We start from the raw sequence: 20109 nt of genomic DNA, 5'->3' as shown, positions 1-20109 counted from the left end.
CTTGACATCTGGTAAGGACAAGAAATCACTTGAACATAGAGAGGCAGAGGTGTGGAGGGGACAGAAAGGAGAGGAAAAGGAAAGCATTTTAGTTTATGGTTATTGATACTCACACCCCACTGTTTACAGAGGGAGGAGCACTTTTAATATTATGCCTTTTTTTTTATGATAACAAATTGGGGCAAAACATTCAAGATGAGAGTTTGCCCTCCAGCTTAAGAACAAAAATAGGAAGAAAGAAAAAGCAGCAGAGAAGTGAGAATGAAATTATATTAGTGACTAAAAAGGAATTAAACAGTGGCCTAAACCTCCTCCCACCAAAAAGGCAGAGAAGAAAAATGAGAAGTAAGTCCTATTAGAGTCTTCTTCTTTGTGGGATCCAAACTCTTTCTTCTTGTTTTATCCATGGATGTCAGGCTGAGTGTGAGCAGGTCTACCTTCTGACGTGCACTCACAACTATCGAAGAATTCCTAGTATTTCTCTCCGCATTAGGGTTGCCAAATTTGGTAAATATTTGGGATATACTTATACTAAAAGTATTTGGGACATACTTATACTGAAAGTATTTGTTGTTTGATTCAAATTTAACTGGGGTGTCCTGTATTTTATCTGGCAACCTTAACTCCAGCTCCACCCATCATGACCCCAATGATCAGCCCCTTCAATTAGCAATATTTGCCAAACTTGCTATTGTAACAACCCATTCTGATGCAACAGGTTCAGGGTCCATCCTGGAAACCCTTATATTTAACAAGCACCCTAGGTGATTCTTACCAGCAGGCAAATTTGGAAGGTTCTAGATGCCAACATGATGCCACCAAGGCCAAGACCACAAGCTGAACCTCTCTGTGAAGCCAGCCTCTCTGCTAGATTCACAGTCCAGAGACAGCACACCACCCCAACCCGTATCAGTATCCAGTCCCCCAAGAACACACCCTATGCAGATGAGCCCAAAACTCTGCACTCATCCACATTGGCTATGTTTTCCTATTACCCAGCCAAGGGCTTGCTATCCACACCCAGAGCTGCTGTCCTCCAGGACCAGGGAAAGCTGAGCCCAACCAGTTGTTTTTCCAGGCACTGCCAACTCTGCCTGTAACAGCCAAGGTAAGAGAGGCAGGAGCAGAGGGCTCTCCAGGATTGATTATTCAACAAATCACATGCAAAGTGGCCCAGATGGTTCACTTTTGGTTTCTAAAATCAACAGCCAAGACACTTTCAGCAGTTAAACTTGGTCAGTGCAGGGGAAGCCCTCAGGAAAAAAACAGCAGTCCTGTTCAAGTTACAGTCCGGGATTCCCACCTCCCATTTCTCCCTGGTTGACAAATGTTAACCCACACTGGTCTCCTCTGCTACCCTTCCTCCCCTCTTAGATAACTGTAGTCATTCACTAAGCCCTTGGCCCTCCCGCTTCCCCAGGGTGCTGAGAACTCAGCAAAGGCCAGGAGGATGCTTGACTAACTTCCTGTGTCCCCCTCCCCCTCCCTAGGTCCTGTCCACTGATTCAATCCAGAGCAATAAATCTGACTTTATCACTCAAAAAAACAAAAACAAAAAAAAACACTTTCCTTTTTAAATTCCATCCTCCTAGAAAATATCTTATTGGACCATCTATCTCCTCTCATTAGTTTTCTTTGGTCCTGGATACACCCGTCTTCTCTCTGACTCCATCCCCCATCCCTAGGCTAGTCCTACATTATATTTTGATCCTACCTGGTACCTTTCCCACCCTCCTTCTTCCCTCCTCCCACCTTGGTATGCCCCATGCGAAAAAAATTCACCACGGCCATCAATAAATATTCTACATATATCTCCAAATTCTGGTCACATGACCTAAGGGCTTTGTCTGGTCAGGCCTCAGCATGGCCTCAGCAGGCCAGTTACCTGGCTTGTTCCTATGCAGATCAAGACAGGTGACAGACATTCCAAGAATCCCAGACTCCTCTGAACCACAGTTTCTCCATTTTGTCTTGCTTTGGGTTGAAGAGAGGGGAGCATCTTTTGAGTGATACTAGGGCTTCTGCCCTGGCTACCCCTCTGCTCCAACCAGCTACAGGCCATCCAATCCAATGAGGCGCCCTCCCCATCCAGCTCTCCCTTCTTCGAGGATTCAGCTGCAGAATTCCAACTTCCTCGTAAAAGAAGCTTAATAATATCACGATGGTGACCAAGGGAAGGAGCATACGGCAAATGAGAAGGGAGGAGGCCACATCACACTTGAGCAGCCAATTCAGCCCAGAGGGGTGGAGAACCTGCGGGGGTGGAGGGGAAGGGCTCACTCAACCCAGCCCCACCCCCAACTCCCAGCCCCAGGGAATATCTCATTTGCTAAATGAAGTCAATGTGGCCCAGATGTTGGGCAGCTGCCTCTGGAAGCAGTTCTCGTGCTGAACTGCTCAGAGGCCAAAGCAGTGTGCTGGGCTGGCCTCTGTCGTTCTGGCTGTCCTCTCGTTGAGGGATAAACACAGCCTCTCGGCTCCCACCCCCCACCAGCCTTCCAGGGAGGTTGCCTTTTTAGGAAACTCAGCAGATTGGGAAGAGAAGCAGAGAGAATGAGGGCCTGAGTTAGAGCAGTCACGGAGCTGCAGAGGGCAGGGACGGAGAGGGCACCTCAGGTGGCTGACACGCAGCCAGGCCAGGAGCTCAGGTAACCACCTGCCGGGGACCAGGCCCATGACTCAGCCCCAGACTCTGTGATCACTGGACCTTCTCCAGCCACACTCACCCCCCAGCTCTTGCCAGCTCCAAATTCCCATCCCAGCCACAAACACAGCCATTCCCTCAGACACACTCATTCCCTAGGGCCCCAGACACAACAAATCCTCTGCCTAGACACAGCTAACCCTTTCCTGTCACCCTCCCAGCCTCACCAAATTGGCCCAGCTCTTTCTTTCATTGACACCTTCCCAAGAGAAGGAAGGAAGGAGAGGAAGAGGAGAAAGAAAGGGGAAAATGTAAAGCCATGGGGGTCCAGTCATCAGACAGGAAAAGGGAAGAGAAGAGATCCTCTGTCTAAACAGCCCCCCACACAAGCGCAAGATCCCTCTCTTGCTTGCCTTTTAAAAATTCTGGAATGTTCATAAGCCAGCATCCCCTTTGTACCTATAACCCTCTCACGCCTCCCTTTTTGAGACCCGAGGCCCTGCTTCTCGGGGGTGTTGCACCCCAACAAAAATCAAGCAAAGTGTGGTAAAGGATGGCAATGGCTACAGAGAGGCCAGCAGGCCTAACCACTCTGCCTAAGGCCGGGGCCACGCAATACACTCTGGATGGCATTCCCAGCAACAGCCCATGACAGCTCCCTTCGACGGCCATCAATGGGAAGGCTTCTCCCTAGTTTTGCTCAGAAGGGACAAGGGGCTTGTATACTTAGGAGGAAGGAGATATCCCCATGGGTCTGTCTCTACACAAAAGCAGCTAAGTCTGGGGAAGAAATAAAGTGGGATATCTGCTCCTTACCTCATCTGAGCACCAGGCACACATGGGACTCACAGCCAGACATTGCTGGCAGGAGCTCACGCCTCGTGTGGCACAGATGTTGGGCCCTGTAACAGAGAGACAGAGGCATTAGTATCTCATCTGACATGACAAAGTACCTGGTCTGCCCCCATCCTTTCCCAGCTTTCCCAAATGCCCAGGTTTACAGCTCTCAGATGCACACAAATACACCTTACCCATCCCATGGACATGTACCAAACACAGGCTGTTTGGTAAGGGAGAAGGAAAATGAGGAAGGTCAGGAGAAACTCATCACAGCCCTCAATTGATGAGGTCACTGTGATGGCAAGTGATGGAGCAAGTGTCAGATCATAAATGACGGAAAGGCTTTAATTAACAACTGATTTGACACCTACATTGTACAAATGAAAATCTCAGGCCCAGAGCCATGGCAACGTACCCTCTCTCCAATTATTCTAGTGACTTAGTCACAGCCGCTACACAGGGAATTCAGAGCCCGGATGCACTAACATTAACACACGGTCTAAATATGGGGGTGGGGGGTGACCGCCATGGCAGTGTCCTACTGGCCTGCCAGGGGAAAGCAAATCTTCTCAAGCTTCCCAATACATATATCTTGGGATCCAAGTACATAGAATGCTTTAGGGAAAACCGCAGAAACATTAGAAAAAGTTGACTGATATAAGCTGGAAGAACATGGAATTTTGGAGTTGGAAGACCTGTATTTGAATTCTGAATGCTCTTCTTACTAGGTGTCATGACCTTGGTCAAGTTAGTTAACCTCCATGAAGTGATGATATCTGTCTCATAGGATGTGTGCAAAGAAGTCAGTGAGGTAAAGGAGAAGCAGTGGGTACACTACAAAATGCCACTCAAGTGTGAACAGTCTTCATACTGTCAAAGGACAGAGAAAAAGCTGCAGGGAGGAGCAGAGACAACCAGAAGCATGAAAAGAGCCTTGAGAAGCCCAACCAGGAAGCAAACCCCAGACATCTGCCTGGACAGAAGTCCCCATCCTCTCTCCTTCCCCCAGCTTAGCCTTCCTGGCCTCAGTCAGGTAAACCTCCAGTGCCCCAGGAAGGCCTTCTGCAGTACAGTCAGCCCTCCATATCCGTGGCTTCTGCATCCGCAGATTCAAACAACCACAAGTTGGAAATATTCAGGAAAAAAATTCCAGAAAGTTCCAAAAACCAAAAGTTGAATTTGCCACGTGCCAGCAACTATTTACATAGCATTTACACTGGATTTACAACTATTTACATAGCATTCACATTGTATTGTAAGTAATCTAGAGATGATTTATAGAATACAAGAGGATGTGCAAAGGTTATATGCAAACACTAAACTATTTCTATAAGGGACTTGAGCATCCTTGGATTTTGGTCGTCAGGGGAGCTTGGAATCAATCTCCCACAGATCCCGAGGGACGACTGTGCAAAGAGCAGAATGAGGGAGACCCATTCCTACTATGACCCAATTATCTTGACAATTACTTTATCCAATTTTCCAAAGTGGTCCCTTGCCCCCAGTTTGTAAGACCAGCAAATATATTTGGGGGAAATCAACCTCATCACTGGGATGTTTTCCCAGTGTCCCTGAAACTTCTTACGGAGCTGTCTCAGTCCCTTTTATAACAGCGTGGCTGAACTCCCTTTCAACATCTGGGGAAAATAAAAAATAAAAAAAAAAACACCCAGCAAATGCGTGTGTACACACATACACAAAATATTGTTAAGAAAAATTATCCAAAATGTGGAAATAGGCAAAGGGAGTACTGGGTGTCCTTTCAAGGTAATGCAAAGGGTTGACCAGTAGACCCACCATGCTTAGAGATTGTCTGATTTTCCAGGGATGTGTACCTTTGTTTGACTTCTATCTTATGATTCTGTAAGAACAGAGGCTGACCTGTAGAAAACCAACAACAATGGAGAGCAACGTATATGATTCTTATCCAACAGCAACATAAATGATTTCTGTCCGGTAGAAAAGGTAACCCCCAAAGGTTAAGGTTTATTGCCTTGTAGAACATTAACCAATTTTGAATCTGTTAGGTAACTGATTTCAGCATTCCTTTGACTGACTATAACTCCCTTACTTGAATTCTCTTTTGAACTAGTCAACATCTTATTGGTTCCCTCATTAAGTTGGATGAAATCTTTGACACATGTTCATTTTATAGTTGTATGAGAATCATACATTTAACTCTTTGAAAATTGCACTTTAACAGTATCCATCTCAGGGCAGAGTGACCTAATAGAAAAGGTACACACGCAGTCAGCAGACTGTGGTCCTAACTGAGTCACCCACTAATAATATAGTCTTGGATGAGTCATTTAATTCCTCTCAGCCTTAGTTTCTTCACTCCAATATTCCCAACTTATAATTACTTATGCATCTGCCTTAACAGCACTGCCGCTCAATAGATTTTAAGCCTCTTGAGGCCTGTCCTGCCCAGCCCAGCCTCAGCCCTTGCTCAAAGGAGATGCTAAATAAATATATATTAGAGCAAATTGAGAGGTATTGGACTAGATCAGTTTTGTTTTGTTTTTTAAGCAACTGAGCTCATTTCTCCAAATTATGCATACAATTCCAACATAAAACAGGCAAATGGGTTGAAACTGTTCCTTGGGCAATTTAAATTTTCATTGTCCTCCACAAAACACTAGATTATATGTGGAATCCTTGAAGCGCCTTCTGGAAGCCCCACATTTCCTCAGAGCCCTGAGTCTGTCTAACTTCAAAGACCTTTCCCAGGACTTCCCTGGTGGCACAGTGGTTAAGAATCTACCTGCCAGGGCTTCCCTGGTGGCGCAGTGGTTGAGAGTCCGCCTGCCAATGCAGGGGACACGGGTTCGTGCCCCGGTCCGGGAAGATCCCACATACCGCGGAGCGGCTGGGCCCGTGAGCCATGGCCTCTGAGCCTGTGTGTCAGGAGCCTGTGCTCCGCAATGGGAGAGGCCACAACAGTGAGAAGCCCGTGGACCGCAAAAAAAAAAAGAATCCACCTGCCAATGCAGGGGACATGGATTCGATCCCTGGTCTGGGAAGATCCCACATGCCGCGGAGCAACTAAGCCCACGTGCCACAACTACTGAAGCCCGCGTGCCTAGAGCCCGTGTTCTGCAACAAGAGAATCCACCGCATTGAGAAGCCCACGCACCGCAACGAAGAGTAGCCCCTGCTCGCCACAACTAGAGAAAGCCCGGGTGCAGCAACAAAGACCCAATGCAGTCAAGAATAAATAAATAAATTTAGTTTAAAAAAGACCTTTCCCAACCCTAAGATTCTTCAAGTGATACGCTACCGCGAGCCCCTGAGTAGCCTCTGGGGCTCCAGCCTCTGACGGACTCCACCCTAAGCATGCCATACAAGGACTGCGGGGTGGAGACTGCGGCAGTGGCTCCAGACCTGGCCCCACGGCACCAAGGCCACCTCTGAGCAGGGGTGGCCCTCAGCCACGTACTGTCCCTAATGGAAGAAAAGTAGCCAATCTTCCCAGAGCTGCCAGATTCAGAATGCCTGAATGTTCAGAACCAGCAATGCATCCAGAGGGCCTCTCCCTTCACGGGCTGCCTGGCCGGCTGTTAGCTCACAACCGCTCTTTTCTCAGCCAGATGGGAACTCATCCCCCTTTTACTGCCTTATTGGAAGAGTTCTGAGAGAAGCACAGCCTGCACTATTCTGGGCATCCCCTTTTGAAGTTTCCATGAGAATCTACATCCATGGGAGTACCTCTGGACATAAGTGACATGGATTTTCGGTAGGGAGAGGAGACGCACAAGATCGCAGGAAGCGTCAGAAGAGAGAAGCGGGGCCGTGGGAGGTGTGGGCGCTGTCTAATTATTTTTTGAAAACTTTTCCCAGTCTATCCATTTAGCCATCCATTCATTCTCAAATTAGCATTTCCCCATGAGTCCTTGACTCATAGCCACAAAAGCAAGCCTTATCAGATGTGAAATAAACAACAGTAGGCCCCACCCCACCCCGCAGTGAACGGGCAGTCCCTGACCCCAGAGGATGCTATGAGCTGCTGGGACTTGTTCTTTAGGAAGTCATGGCTGGGGAGTCACGGTTACCCAGTTCCCCTTACCTCTCCTTTTTAATGAATCACAGGTTGATTTCATGAGAATCAAGGATTTCCCCCCCACACCCGCTTCCTGGGATGCCCCCCACCAAGACCTGCGACCAAGGGCAGGTTCCCCGGAATGCAGTGGCTGAAAGCGACTGACTCATCAGAAGTCTCTGCGCCTGGGCCATGCTGATTCAACGAGCCGCTGCTCTGAGGCCACCCCTCCCCCAAAACATGTGGAAGGAGTTTGGGCCTCTGTTTCCAGTCATTCATAAGGCCCATGTTCCTGCTCAGCCTCGGAGGCCCAGACTCGGCTCTGCTGGAGAATCAAGGGTCTTCATCAGAACTTTGTCACTGAAACAAATTAACAACCCTAGCACCCATTTTCTTGGACAGCTTAGCCACAGCGAGGCAACAGGAGGACTGGCCCTGGTCCTCCTGGTGTAGTTATAAAGCAACCAATCCCCATCACCCTCTGAGCACAACAGCTGGCAAGACAGAAAGTTCTCAATAAAGGCTGCAGCTGCTATGGTTGCTATTGTTTTTATTGTTGCTGTTTTTATCCTGAGGCCCAAGCAGTTGAAGGCAGGGGATCAAAAGTGACCACCTGGAGGAGTGGGATAGGGAGGGTGGGAGGGAGGGAGAGGCAAGAGGGAGGAGGTATGGGAACATATGTATATGTATAACTGATTCACTTTGTTATAAAGCAGAAACTAACACACCATTGTAAAGCAATTATACCCCAATAAAGATGTTAAAAAAAATATATATATATATATACACACATATATATATATATATATATATATATAATCTAGGAGGGATGGCCAAGAAGAGAAGGCCAATTAGAAAACATAGACAAGACCAGCAAAGAACTTTGCCTGGAAAGTAGAAGTAGAAGGCTGTGGTTTGACACATCAGCCCAATTCACAGAACCAGAAGAGAGACAAAAGGTGGGGAAAATGGAGGAAAAAAGGGAACAAGGAAGGGAGTTGGAACCAGTGGAAGTCATAATGCGTCAATGAGAGCTATTTTGAGGATATGCTGTCCAATTAGACAGGATGTCAGAACACGGGAACGGGCCACCCTAGTGAGGCCAGGGGACTCCAGGAGAGGGCTCAGTCAGAGGGAGAGGTGTTCAGTGGAAGGGAGGACTGTCCATACCACATCTCTCTTACTATCTGCAGGGAGGAGTTCTGGCCTGGGTCTCCAGCCCCGCCACTGACCTTTGACTAGTGACTTCTCAGATAGGTCCATGGGGACACTGGGTGACTCGGGCAGTGCCTGATCTCCCATTGCAGTCACCTGGCTGGGTGACTCACCCAAGAACAAAACAGAGGCTAACTAACGGTGCTGTGGATGCAACAAGTGGTTTCTCTAGAACAAGCAGTTAAGTAAGTTTATCTTATTTTTGTTCTTTCACTTACATGCAGCAGGAGCTCAGTAATCCAAGGAAGGGGAAGAAGGCAGGAAGGTGGGATTCAAGGTAACACATACCTCTGTGCTCTGAGCAGAAAGCTTCAGTAAGCATCTCCCAAAGCAGTAGGGAGTCCAAACTACCGTACAGGAGGCAGGCTGATTTCAGGGATTTTCAAATGTTTAAAAAAAAAGTGCATCAGAGCCAATTAAATATGGTACTTAACATCAGAAGCCGTTTGTGTACAATTTGCCTCGACCAATATTAAAATGTGTTACAGGTTGAATTGTGTCCCCCAGAAAGATATGCTGAAGTCCTAACCCCCAGTACCTACAACTATGATCTTATTTGGAAATAAGGTCTTTGCAGATGTAATCAAGATGGGGTCATTAGGGTGGGTGCTAAACCAGTATGACTGATGTCCTCATAAGAGGAAAACACCACGTGAAGACAGACAGCGAGAACGTTGCCGTATAAAGACAGAGGCAGAGATTGGAGTGATGTAGCTGGAAGCCAAGGAACGCCAAGAGTTGCCAGCTACCACCAGAAGCTAGGAAGATATGAGGAAGGAGTCCGTCCAGCGTCTCAGAGGGAGCATGGCCCTGTTGACACCCTGATTTCAGATTTCTAGCTTCCAGAGAGAATAAATTTCTGTTGTTTTAAGCCACCCAGTTACAGCAGCCCTAAGAAGCTAATAATACAAAATGGATTTGCATTTCCATAGCATATATGACATGATTTTGAGAAACACTGCTCTGAAATACTCTGCATGATTGAAAAAAGCCAGCCTAACCATTTTGTAATGGTTAACCCACCTATGGATAACAGAAAAGTGTTTACTCTTCTTTTATACTTTTCTACTAACATATATCAATGGTGTTGGCATTCATTCATCCACTCACTTACTCAAATATTCACTGAGTACCTACCTGTGTCTGGCACTCTGCTAAGCACTGGAGACACACTGATGAGATAAACAACCCCCTTACTCTTGTGGAGCTTAGAGTTTAGCGAAAATCAAACATGCTCAACAGAAAGCCAAAACATACACAACGAAAAAGTACAATTTCAAAAAGTGGCAAAGGCACTAAGAAAATAAAGCAGGACAAAGCATCGGTAAGGGGAGGGTGTCTCCTTTAAAGAAAGGCCTCTCAGAGTGGCATTTCAAAATGATATGAAGGAGTGAGTCATGGGAAGGTCTAGGGGACGAGTATTCCAGAAAGAACCCACAGCAGCTAGATGGTCCTCAGCCTCTTAAAAAAACAGCAGGAAGAGAGAGGGAAGAGGAGAGAGATAGAGAGGCAGTTGGAAACGCAGTCAGAGACCATAATACTGGGAAGCAGTAGCCATGGTAGGGAGTGTGGCTGTCATTCTCCATGTGGTGGGAAGCCGCTGGTGGGCTGTGAGCAGAGGTGAGCAGAAGATCATCCTGGCCACGAAAGGAGGGCAGACAGTAGGGGAACAAGACCAGAAGGAGACCAATTAGGAAGCATTACAACCATCCAGGCAGCAGATGGCAGGGGGCTGGATTTGGATGGTAGTGGTATCCATGGCATGGTTAGACCCTAGATGTTCTCTGAGGACTTGCTGATCCACTGGCATGAGGGACATGACCGAAAGACAGGAAGGATTTCTCCCTGAACAAGTGGATCCCCTTGGACAAAGTTCAAATGTACTGACCACTGGCCATGCCCTTTCACTGACCTTTCTTCAGCCAGTAGGCCCTGCCCTCGTAAGCGAAGCCAGAACATGTCTTGTTATCATCTCCAACTGGGATAATTAAGTCGCCATGTTTTATGCTGAACACTGCATAAAAAGGACAGAGTCCTGTCTTCTGTGTAGTTATTATCTAAAATTAACACCCAGCCCCTGGAAAACACCCTGAGGGAAGGGGGAGTAAAACGATGAACAGTGTAACAGTGGATGTGGTGGGGGAAGCATGGTGGTGGGACAGCAGACAGGAGACCTCAGGTCTAAAACCACTTTTACAGCTCCACTGGCTGTGTGACCTCAGGCACGTCCCTTCATCTCTCTGGTGCTCTCTCTAAGGTCCAGTGTCACATCTTTATTCGAGAACTTATAATTGTTCCCTCCTATTTAACGGGTGCAACCCAGCCACATCAGCCAAGCCCTGGAGACCTTCCTTTCCCCCATGCTCCCAAATATGGGCGGAACACTTACCTCAGGAGTTGTTAGGATTAAAAGAGATAACACAGATGAAAGAACCACGGATAGCAGAGTGGATGCTCAGTAAATGCTGGTTTCCTTCCTACTTACCTTCATGCAAATCACTTCCTGCACGAGGAATGCCCATCCCCCCCACACCCCTACCGCCTCATATGAGAGAGGGTCCTTGGTCTCTACAGGATACAGTGAAGAATCACTGGCCAGGAGACAGGAGCCCCCAGGGCTAGACCCCACCAACGCCACTAAACTAGTTGTGTTATCTTGGGCAAGTCACTTCACGTCTCAGGACCTCCCTTTGTGCTTCTCTGTAAAACAAACGGTATTAGATGAGATGATTTTCAAGCTGCCGCCAGCCCTGGAAGTATATATATTCCAAACAGAAAGCATCAACAAGCTGACTAATACTCTAGGAAGCCTAACATCCCAGGGCCCCAGAACCCTCAAATATTGCACACATGTCCATTTCTTCCTAACAGCCTAACTAATATTTGATTCAAATGTTGCATCTCAAGTTCTGGAAAATTTTATCAGCACAGGCCCCACCTCCCATCTGACTCATTCAGTATAGAAAAGAGGCAAGCCCATACCAAGTTCCGTTTGAGGCCCAGCCCAGCAGCACCCTTTTGGTGACCTCCTTGGCATTCAACTGTCCAATTCTGCTACTTTTCCTCCTGAGGCTCATATCTTGTGGGTAGAAACAGCAGGCGGTGGTGCTGTCACCAGCCCTTGCTTCCAGCCTGTCTTGGTAGGAAGGCAAATTGGTCCCACCATTTTGGAGGACAATTTGGAAAACCTATTAAAATTTAAATTTAAAATATTCGTGTCCTTTGACCCAGCAGCTTTCGTTTAAGAAATTCAGCCTGCAGAAACACTTGAACAAAGGTGCATAATAATGAACAAGGATGTCCCCTGCCGCTTTATCTGTAGTAGCAGATAATTGGGGGTGATCCCAATGTCTACCAACAGGGAAATGGTTAAGAAAATTCAGGTATATCCACATAGCAATATGCCTTCTGGCTAGAGTTACAGCTCTTGGCATAAATAGTAATGGAAGGCCATGCACTGATATAAAAAGATGCTCACGGTATATTATTAAGTGACAATGATCCTACTGTGGATGATTCTGCTTGAGAAACAACAATAATGATAAATCATTATATATGGTGACATATAGATAGGAAAAAAATTCTGGAGTAACTGTCAACAGTGGTTATCTTTAAGTACAAGACTACAAGGGACTTGTACTTTCTACATTATTCTATTTCTGTACTGCTTGACTTTCTTTTCTTTTCCAGCCGTGCCATGCAGCTTGTGGCATATTAGTTCCCTGACCAGGGATTGAACCTTGGCCACTGCAGTGAAAGCGCTGAGTCCTAACCACTGGATGGCCAGGGAATGCCCTTGAATTTTTTTTCCCCCTACAAAAAGTTGAATTCGTTTTATAAGCTAAAAAAAAACCCTAAAGCTAATTTTAAATGTCTTCTCTTCTGTCTCAGTCTCTACATTTGCATTCATTTAAAGGTAGGCTCCCCAGGGCATGCCAGGCTCTCTACAAGCAAGCACCTTCAGTCCCAAAACCCAGTAACCTCTTGGAATCCCAAAGCTCAAGGGGAACTCCAGAAGTAACTTGGCCAGCCCGCTCCCACAGCCTTCGGGAATCTCCCAGGAGAGTGTGGTCTAGTCTCTATCTGTAGGGGTCCCAGAGTGGGGGCACCGCACGCCCTCCTCTTCCACCTTCCCAAGGAGTTGGTCAAACCTGCCCCTTGCAGGTGGCTCCAGCCCAGGTTCAACCTGGAGGAGTTTATCACGTGCAGTGGCTAAAGCAGGGGGTTGGAATCATCAGCGGTTCTCACAGACCTGGGTTCCCTCTATCCAAGAATCCCATCACCAAGCAGATTTAGGGGTGACGACAGGGACTTTCAAAGTGGCTACTGAATGTGCCTTTCGCCAAACTTCTGGAGCTTTCTTCCAGGGCGAAGTTTTTCAAGCTTGTTTTTAACTGCAGACCTCCCTTTTTTCCCCCCCAAAGAAATCCTTATACGGACTTCCACACTATTAATCAGCTAAAGGAAAAACTTCTCCAGCTGGTGGTGGGGAAGGGCAAGAGCAAACCAACATCTCTCCCTTTGACACATTCACCCGTTTGCAGCCCTTGAGACCCCAAGAGCCTGAGGCCCAGAGGTAAGATGACTTGTTCAAAATCACCCAGCAGATTGACAGAAAAGCCTGTTGAGCCATGAATTGCATATTGGTTTCTCAATTCCAGACCCACAGTTCTTTTCATCCTGAGGGGTTTTTCTCTATATGAACAAAAAAGTGGCTTTTGTTAAGTTGAAAAAATGTAACACAAGTTTAGGTAAAAGAATAGACATACACATGAGAATTATTACATATATACATACCAATGAGAATTATTACATATACATATTACATATGCAAGTTTAGGTAAAGGAATACACATACCCATGAGAATTATTACATACATTATTACATAATGCAATAATTCTTGCATTATTACATATGCAAGAATTATTACATATGCAAGATTTTACAAAAAATATGAATAGAACACACCATCTAATTAATAGTGAACATTAGGGGGGAACAGAATTAGAGGGGAACCAGCCATTTACTCTCCAACATGTGGCTTTCATATAATGAGCATATATCACCTCATTCACCCCATGAATGTTTAAATAGCTTTACTAACTGAACTAAGAAATGCTGGCAGGGAGGAAGAGAAGTCTTTTTGTGGGAACATGAAAGAAAACCAGAAAGGAAGACTTAGGGTGGGTTGTTTTTTTCAGAGATGCTACCCCAAATTTTAAAAGGTAGAATAGCCCCAGTTTACTTAGCTTCTAGCTCCAAAGATTGTGACATACCATATTTGACCACATTTGATTTTAGGACCAAGGATAATAAAGGTGCTGGCTGCAAATGCATCTATCCAATTTCAAAATTTAGAGATTGAAAGCTGGATCTGGGTTTAACAGATATAGCCCCCTGCTTTCAAGGTAACTGTCTCAGAACCTGAGGAAGACAGAGTAGCCTGGGATAACCTCTTAGCATTCTGATATACGCAACAACATGGATGAGTCTCGAACACATTATGCTAAGTTAAAAAAGCCAAACTTGGCTTCCCTGGTGGCGCAGTGGTTGAGATTCTGCCTGCCGATGCAGGGGACACGGGTTCGTGCCCCGGTCCGGGAAGATCCCACATGCCGCGGAGCGGCTAGGCCCGTGAGCCATGGCCGCTGAGCCTGCGCATCCGGAGCCTGTGCTCCACAACGGGAGAGGCCACAACAGTGAGAGGCCCGCTTACCGCACAAAAAAAAAAGCCAGAATTGAAAGGCTACACACTGTATGATTTCACTGATATGACATTCTGTAAAAGGAAGAATTGTAGGGACAGGAAACAGATCTGCCAGGAAATAAAGGTGGGGAAAGGAAATTGTTGACAAGGAGCTCAAGACAACTCTTTAGGGTGATGGAAATATTCTGTATCTTGATTATGCTGATGGTTACTTGACTGTGAGCATTTGTAAAAATTCATAGAACTGTACACCTAAAAAGGATGAATTTTACAGTACATAAATTACACCTAAATAAACTAACTATAAAGAAAAGAGTGTTCCTGGCGATACTGTGTGCATGCAGAGAAAGGCAGATTTTATAAATTTTTGCTGCAGAGTCTCCCATTTAAATAAACACCAGCAGTTCACACAGGGAGAACAGGCAGTGTCATCTCCCTGCTGCCACCTGCACTTCCACTTGTGACCTGAGCTCCATCAGCCACAATGATTGTCCCACTCAGAAAGGGCCAGGGGTCAGGAGAAGAGAGAAGAGGCGATGGGGTGACGCAGCAGGCCAGCTCTGTGGGCAGCAGAGGGGGGTGGGTCAAGCCAAATGGTTGATCCCTGAAGCCGCTCAGTCATTCCCCCAGTTAATTATCTGTCTGCTGATTCATGAGTTGTGGTTCCGGTGGGCATGTTTCCTGGCTATCCCTGCCAACAAGGGCAGAAGGAGTCTTAGGGCTGGGAGGGGATGATAACCAGAGATCCTGAGTGGGGTGGGGAGCTGTAGAGGGGGAATTTCTACCAGGAAATTCCAGAGTCATATCCAGACTCCCCCTCGTCACTGTTGCCTCCTTGCCCCAATTATGCTGTGCCCAAGAGACCTCAGCCGCTCACACTCACAATTTTGAAGGTGGTAAAGAAGAATGCTGCCCTCCTGTGTATATTCCCCCAGGAGGTGGGGGAAAAAGCAAACACTTCACAGAGGATCCCCTGAGTTTCCAGCACCCTCAGAGCAGAGGTCTAAATGGTGCAAAAGTATAGAGGTCCAAATGCCCAAAGAACTCATGGGCTTGGCTGTATTCTAATATCCTCCAGAATGCCCAGATGGAGCACTTGAGGATCGTCTATGAATGAATACAGACATTCAAATATTGGGTATCTTAAGGTGAGGCACATCTCCTCTAGATGCCTTTTCATAGCTTTCCATAGGTACGTATTTTGCCACCTATGTGTCAGCCACTGGGCATAGAGTGTCAAACAAAACAGACATGTCCTTCTTCTCAAAACCTGTGAATGTATTTTACTTTCCTCTTTTCCCAGGGACAGAACTTAAGGTTTTCTCATGGATAAAGCAAATGTATGGGCCTCTCTTCCTCTTGGACTCTTCTGTGAAATCTTATTGCGACGGAGCGGCTGAGATCTGCCAAGCCACAAATGCAGAATGGGTTGAAATAAGGAGGAGTCCCCTGTCGCATAGCCATGGGAAAAGGGATCCCATGGGTCTCATTTAGGAACCTGGATTGTATTCATGCATGAAGCAGTAGCAGCCTTACCTCCAATACATTGTAGTTACCAAGGATAGGAAGAATAATGCCATTTATTGAAAACTTCTTTTGTGCCTTTATCTCATTTAACTGGCACAATCATAGAAGTATTATTTCCTCCACGTTACAGATGAGGAAACTGAGGACCCAAGAGATTAAGTCACTTGCCCAAAGTAAGACAGATAATAAGAGGCAAAATCAAGAATTAAACCCACATCTGATTGGCTTTAAATCATAGCTGTCCCCTTCCCCAGCCAACAAGGCTTCCTCCTGTGTCTCTCCAGGCTCTGAGGGCTCCTGCAGAGGGTTTCAGTTGGAGAGTTTCCAGGATATAAATCAGGAGGAGAAATCAGCACCTCAGCTCAGAACTAATCAATTTAGATGGTGATAGCAAACAAAACTTGTCACTCAGTAGGTCTCAGATTAGAATAAAGAACCATATTTGGGGGCTTCCCTGGTGCCGCAGTGGTTGAGAATCCGCCTGCCAATGCAGGGGACATGGGTTCGAGCCCTGGTCCGGGAAGATACCACATGTCACGGAGCAACTAAGCCTGTGCGCTACAACTACTGAGCCTGTGCTCTAGAGCCCGCGAGCCACTACTGAGCCTGCGTGCTGCAACTACTGAAGCCCGCGCCTAGAGCCCATGTTTTGCAACACGAGAAGCCACCACAGTAAGAAGCCCGCACACCGCAACAAAGAGTAGTGCCTGCTCGCTGCAACTACAGAAAGCCCGTGTGCAGCAACGAAGACCCAATGCAGCCAAAAATAAATAAATTAATAAATTATATAAAAAATAAAAGAACCATATTTGGGGAAGCCACAAGACCCAAGAGTTCTTGAGTGAAGCTAAAAAGATCACCTTTGCACATAAATTCCAAAACTCAAGTCTACGCTCAAACAACCTCTCTATTCCCCATACGAGACTCTCCCACTCTGGGGTGGCCTCTCTGTGCCACCGCCACCCAGTTCTGTCTCTGTCCCTTCAGCACTGTGTATCCCAATATAGCTCTCCAACTCTCATCCTGCATCTGCTTCCCAGGGATCTGATGTTACCTGCAAGCCAGCCCCCAACACTGAGATGGGGGATTTAATGACAATTGCAACTGCTTTTACGGGGGGCTTATTACTCTGGAGGTCTTCTCTAGAGCCCATGCTCTTAAATATGACTCTATCCTGCCTCTCAGAGGGAGTCTGAGGCTAGCTCAGTACAACCTATCACCACTTCTGGAATCACCCCAATCACAACAATGAATCTGTGAACAGATCCCCAAGAGGATATTTCATGCAAACTTAGGTATGTCAATGCAGTGGAATCCTCTATGTATTATTGAAAAAAAAAAAACAGATCGACAAAAGGTATACTCAGGGGTGGAGAAAGAGACACCAAAATAACAAATGCGCTCTTCATTTCACTAATTGATCCAAGCACCATGCTAGGCTCTATCTTGTGTTACCTTACTTACTTCTAAAACTGTAAGAAAATATAATGATTAGATTCAGAAATCATTCTGAAATTCAGGAAGCTGTAGATGTGGGAAAAAAAAAGCAAAAATGTTTTAAGTTCATGGAAGCAGGCATCTCCGTAGGAGACACCTGAATTGCCTCTGGATTTCTCCATTCAGACAGCATCTAACCAAGGCTCTAACCTCTCCCAGGGCTGAATGCTGGAGATTCATAATTCCATGCCATAGTCATCAGGCTGCTCACTGCAGGCTAAAGACATCAGCTGACCTGTTTGAGCATCTGTCACATGGGAAGCTTCAGCAGTAATAACTTAAACAGCCCCCTATATATTATCTCTAACTCCTTCATCAAGTTATGGGTCATAAATTGTGATGATTTCATGAGTGTATACTTATCTCCAAATTCAAGTCATATACATTAAATATATACAGCGTTTTGTATGTCAATCATACCTCAATAAAGTGGGTTTTTTTAAATGATGCTGTTGCCCTCTCCTGCACAATCTCTTATACATGCACGAGTCTTGAAGGAAGTCATCAAGTATTTATGAATAGCTATCTTCGAAATGGCCTTAGCAATAAATCTTACTTTTTAAAAAATATCTTCTGCAGGAACTAAATTGCCCTACAATGAGTACTACTCTTTTCACTAAAAGTAGGTATATGCACACTTGTGCGTCCTCTGCAGAGAAACACAGAGGAGGAGCCAGAGTTCTCCCTGGGAAGGTCATCCAGGCTCCAGAAAGATCACGGGCAGCACCCTTGGGCTGTGCTCTGCTCTGCCCCTCGCAGCACCAAGGAGGCCGAATGCCAACTGCCTTGGCAGCTAATCGTGTGCGCAGCAGCAGGAGAGACAAAGCCAGGGAGCCAAGCCAGCTCCAGGGACCCCTGGCGTAGCAGCTCGCATACAGTGGAGATTTTTCGGATGCTGGGTTTGTCCCGGAAGCAGAGGCACCGCTGCCACCCGGGGACACTGTAGGAGGCAGAGCCCTCATCCTCCTCCGAATCGTTCCCGCGGGGGGCCACCAAGCAAAAACCAAACAGAAACTTGGGAGAAAGTGTACACAAAGAGAAAGGGGAATGTCGAGTAACCGGCAAACCCGGGGGCGCACACACTCTCATCCGAGAAGCTACAACCGCATCCCTCTGCCAACGCGCGGGAACAGCCCCGGGAAGCCCCAGCTCGCCTTGGCTTCCAGAGCCTTCGGAGGGCCGGGACCACCTGCGATGCGCGCAGCCGGGGCTGAACTCGGGGCTCAGAGATGCGCCCACCTCACCGCGCACGTTGAGACCGCCCGGAGCGGGCGCCTAACCTGGCTAAGGGCTTCGGTGTCCCGGAGGACCCGCCCCTAGGTAGCCTCTCGCCTTTCCCACAGCGGGGCCCGGAAGGTCCCCAGCTCCGGGCTCCGACAGCCCCAGGCTGGCCCCGCGCACTCGGAGCGCAGCCGCGCAGGACCCGCCCGCCCGGTTTCCCCGCTCGAAGTCTGCACACTTGGCTGCGTCCCCGCCGCGCGGGAGCCTCACTCACCTCCGACGCCGACGCCCGCCAGCGCCCCCAGCACCAGCACAGCGGCCCACAGCGGCAGCGCTCGCATCTCGTCCGCTGGCCGCCGCGCTCCGCCTCGGCCGCGTCCTCCAACCCCACAGCTAGCAGCGGCGCCCGCGGCCGCTTTTCCCGTGGCCGAAGGGGAGGGGACGCAGGGGGTGGGACGCAACGGGGCGGGCCGTGGACTTGCGCTTCCTCCCCTCTGGCACTTTTCTGGACCCTCCACCGCATGGGGGGAAGTGAGAAACCGCCGCTCGTTTCTCGCCACTTCGGCTCAGCCGGCGGGGATCGCCGGCGGGTACGCAAGGCAAGACTGGGACCGGGGAAAGGGGGCGGGGGTCGAGGTCGCAGACATCCTGGTCCCAGGGTGCGCGCTGGGCACTTGGAATACTTAGAAAAACCAGGAACCTCTGGCACTTTTCCCTGGAGACACCCATGCGGCTTTCTCTTTCCCCTGAATTCCTTGGGCACTTGCCCTCTGTACCTTGAGTTTTGGTCATTCACACATTCATTTAATTGACAAACCTGCTGAATGCCTACTCTGTGCCAGGCCCCGGTTTAGTCCTTTATTATTCACTAATTTTTATCTTGGGTTGGTTCGGTTTTCAGGTAAACTGTAAACCTCTTGAGGACAGGACCACATCTCAAGCTGTGTAAGCACTTGATGTCCAGAAAGGGCCTTTCTCTACAAATACTTGCTTGCACAGGGTAAGTATCTGATAAACGTTTCAAGACAGTCAATATACTGCCTCCACTCAAACTCACAGGCTTTGGAGCTTTATCTTACTCTCTTCAAAGGCCTCCTGCCTCCGCCGAATCCTACCTATTGCTCTCTGGGTCCTCCCCAAACTAGAAACTTCAGGAGGCTCAAAGGGGCAAAAAGCTAGGGCTATGAGCAGGAGGCCACCAGTGGCAGGGGCTGGTTCAGGCTGCCTCGATGGGAAACTCTAAGGATGATTAAAAACAAGGCCTGAAGACTTCCCTGGTGGCGCAGCGGTTAAGAATCCGCCTGCCAGTGCAGGGGACACGGGTTCGAGCCCAGGTCCCACATGCCACAGAGCAACTAAGCCCGTGTGCCACAACTACTGAGCCCATGTGCCACAGCTACTGAAGCCCGTGCACCTAA

The 20109-nt window shown here is 47.6% G+C and overlaps 1 protein-coding gene across 1 annotated transcript in view; it reads right to left on the bottom strand.

The window, feature by feature from the left end:
* The window catches only part of ITGB3 (integrin subunit beta 3), a 52400-nt gene extending 33370 nt beyond the window's left edge, over positions 1 to 19030 (bottom strand). The window contains exons 1-2 of the mRNA XM_060134771.1: positions 18966 to 19030; positions 3461 to 3546 (exon numbers count right to left, since the gene is read on the bottom strand). Coding sequence (XP_059990754.1) covers positions 3461 to 3484 — 24 coding nt within the window. The 5' untranslated portion in view covers positions 3485 to 3546; positions 18966 to 19030. The remainder of the gene's footprint in view (positions 1 to 3460; positions 3547 to 18965) is intronic.
* Between the last annotated feature and the right edge of the window lie 1079 nt (positions 19031 to 20109).

The sequence above is a fragment of the Lagenorhynchus albirostris genome, chromosome 20 (assembly GCF_949774975.1).
Source record: "Lagenorhynchus albirostris chromosome 20, mLagAlb1.1, whole genome shotgun sequence".
In the NCBI taxonomy this organism is placed as follows: Eukaryota; Metazoa; Chordata; class Mammalia; order Artiodactyla; family Delphinidae; genus Lagenorhynchus; species Lagenorhynchus albirostris.
This window is presented reverse-complemented; position numbering and strand designations above follow the sequence as displayed.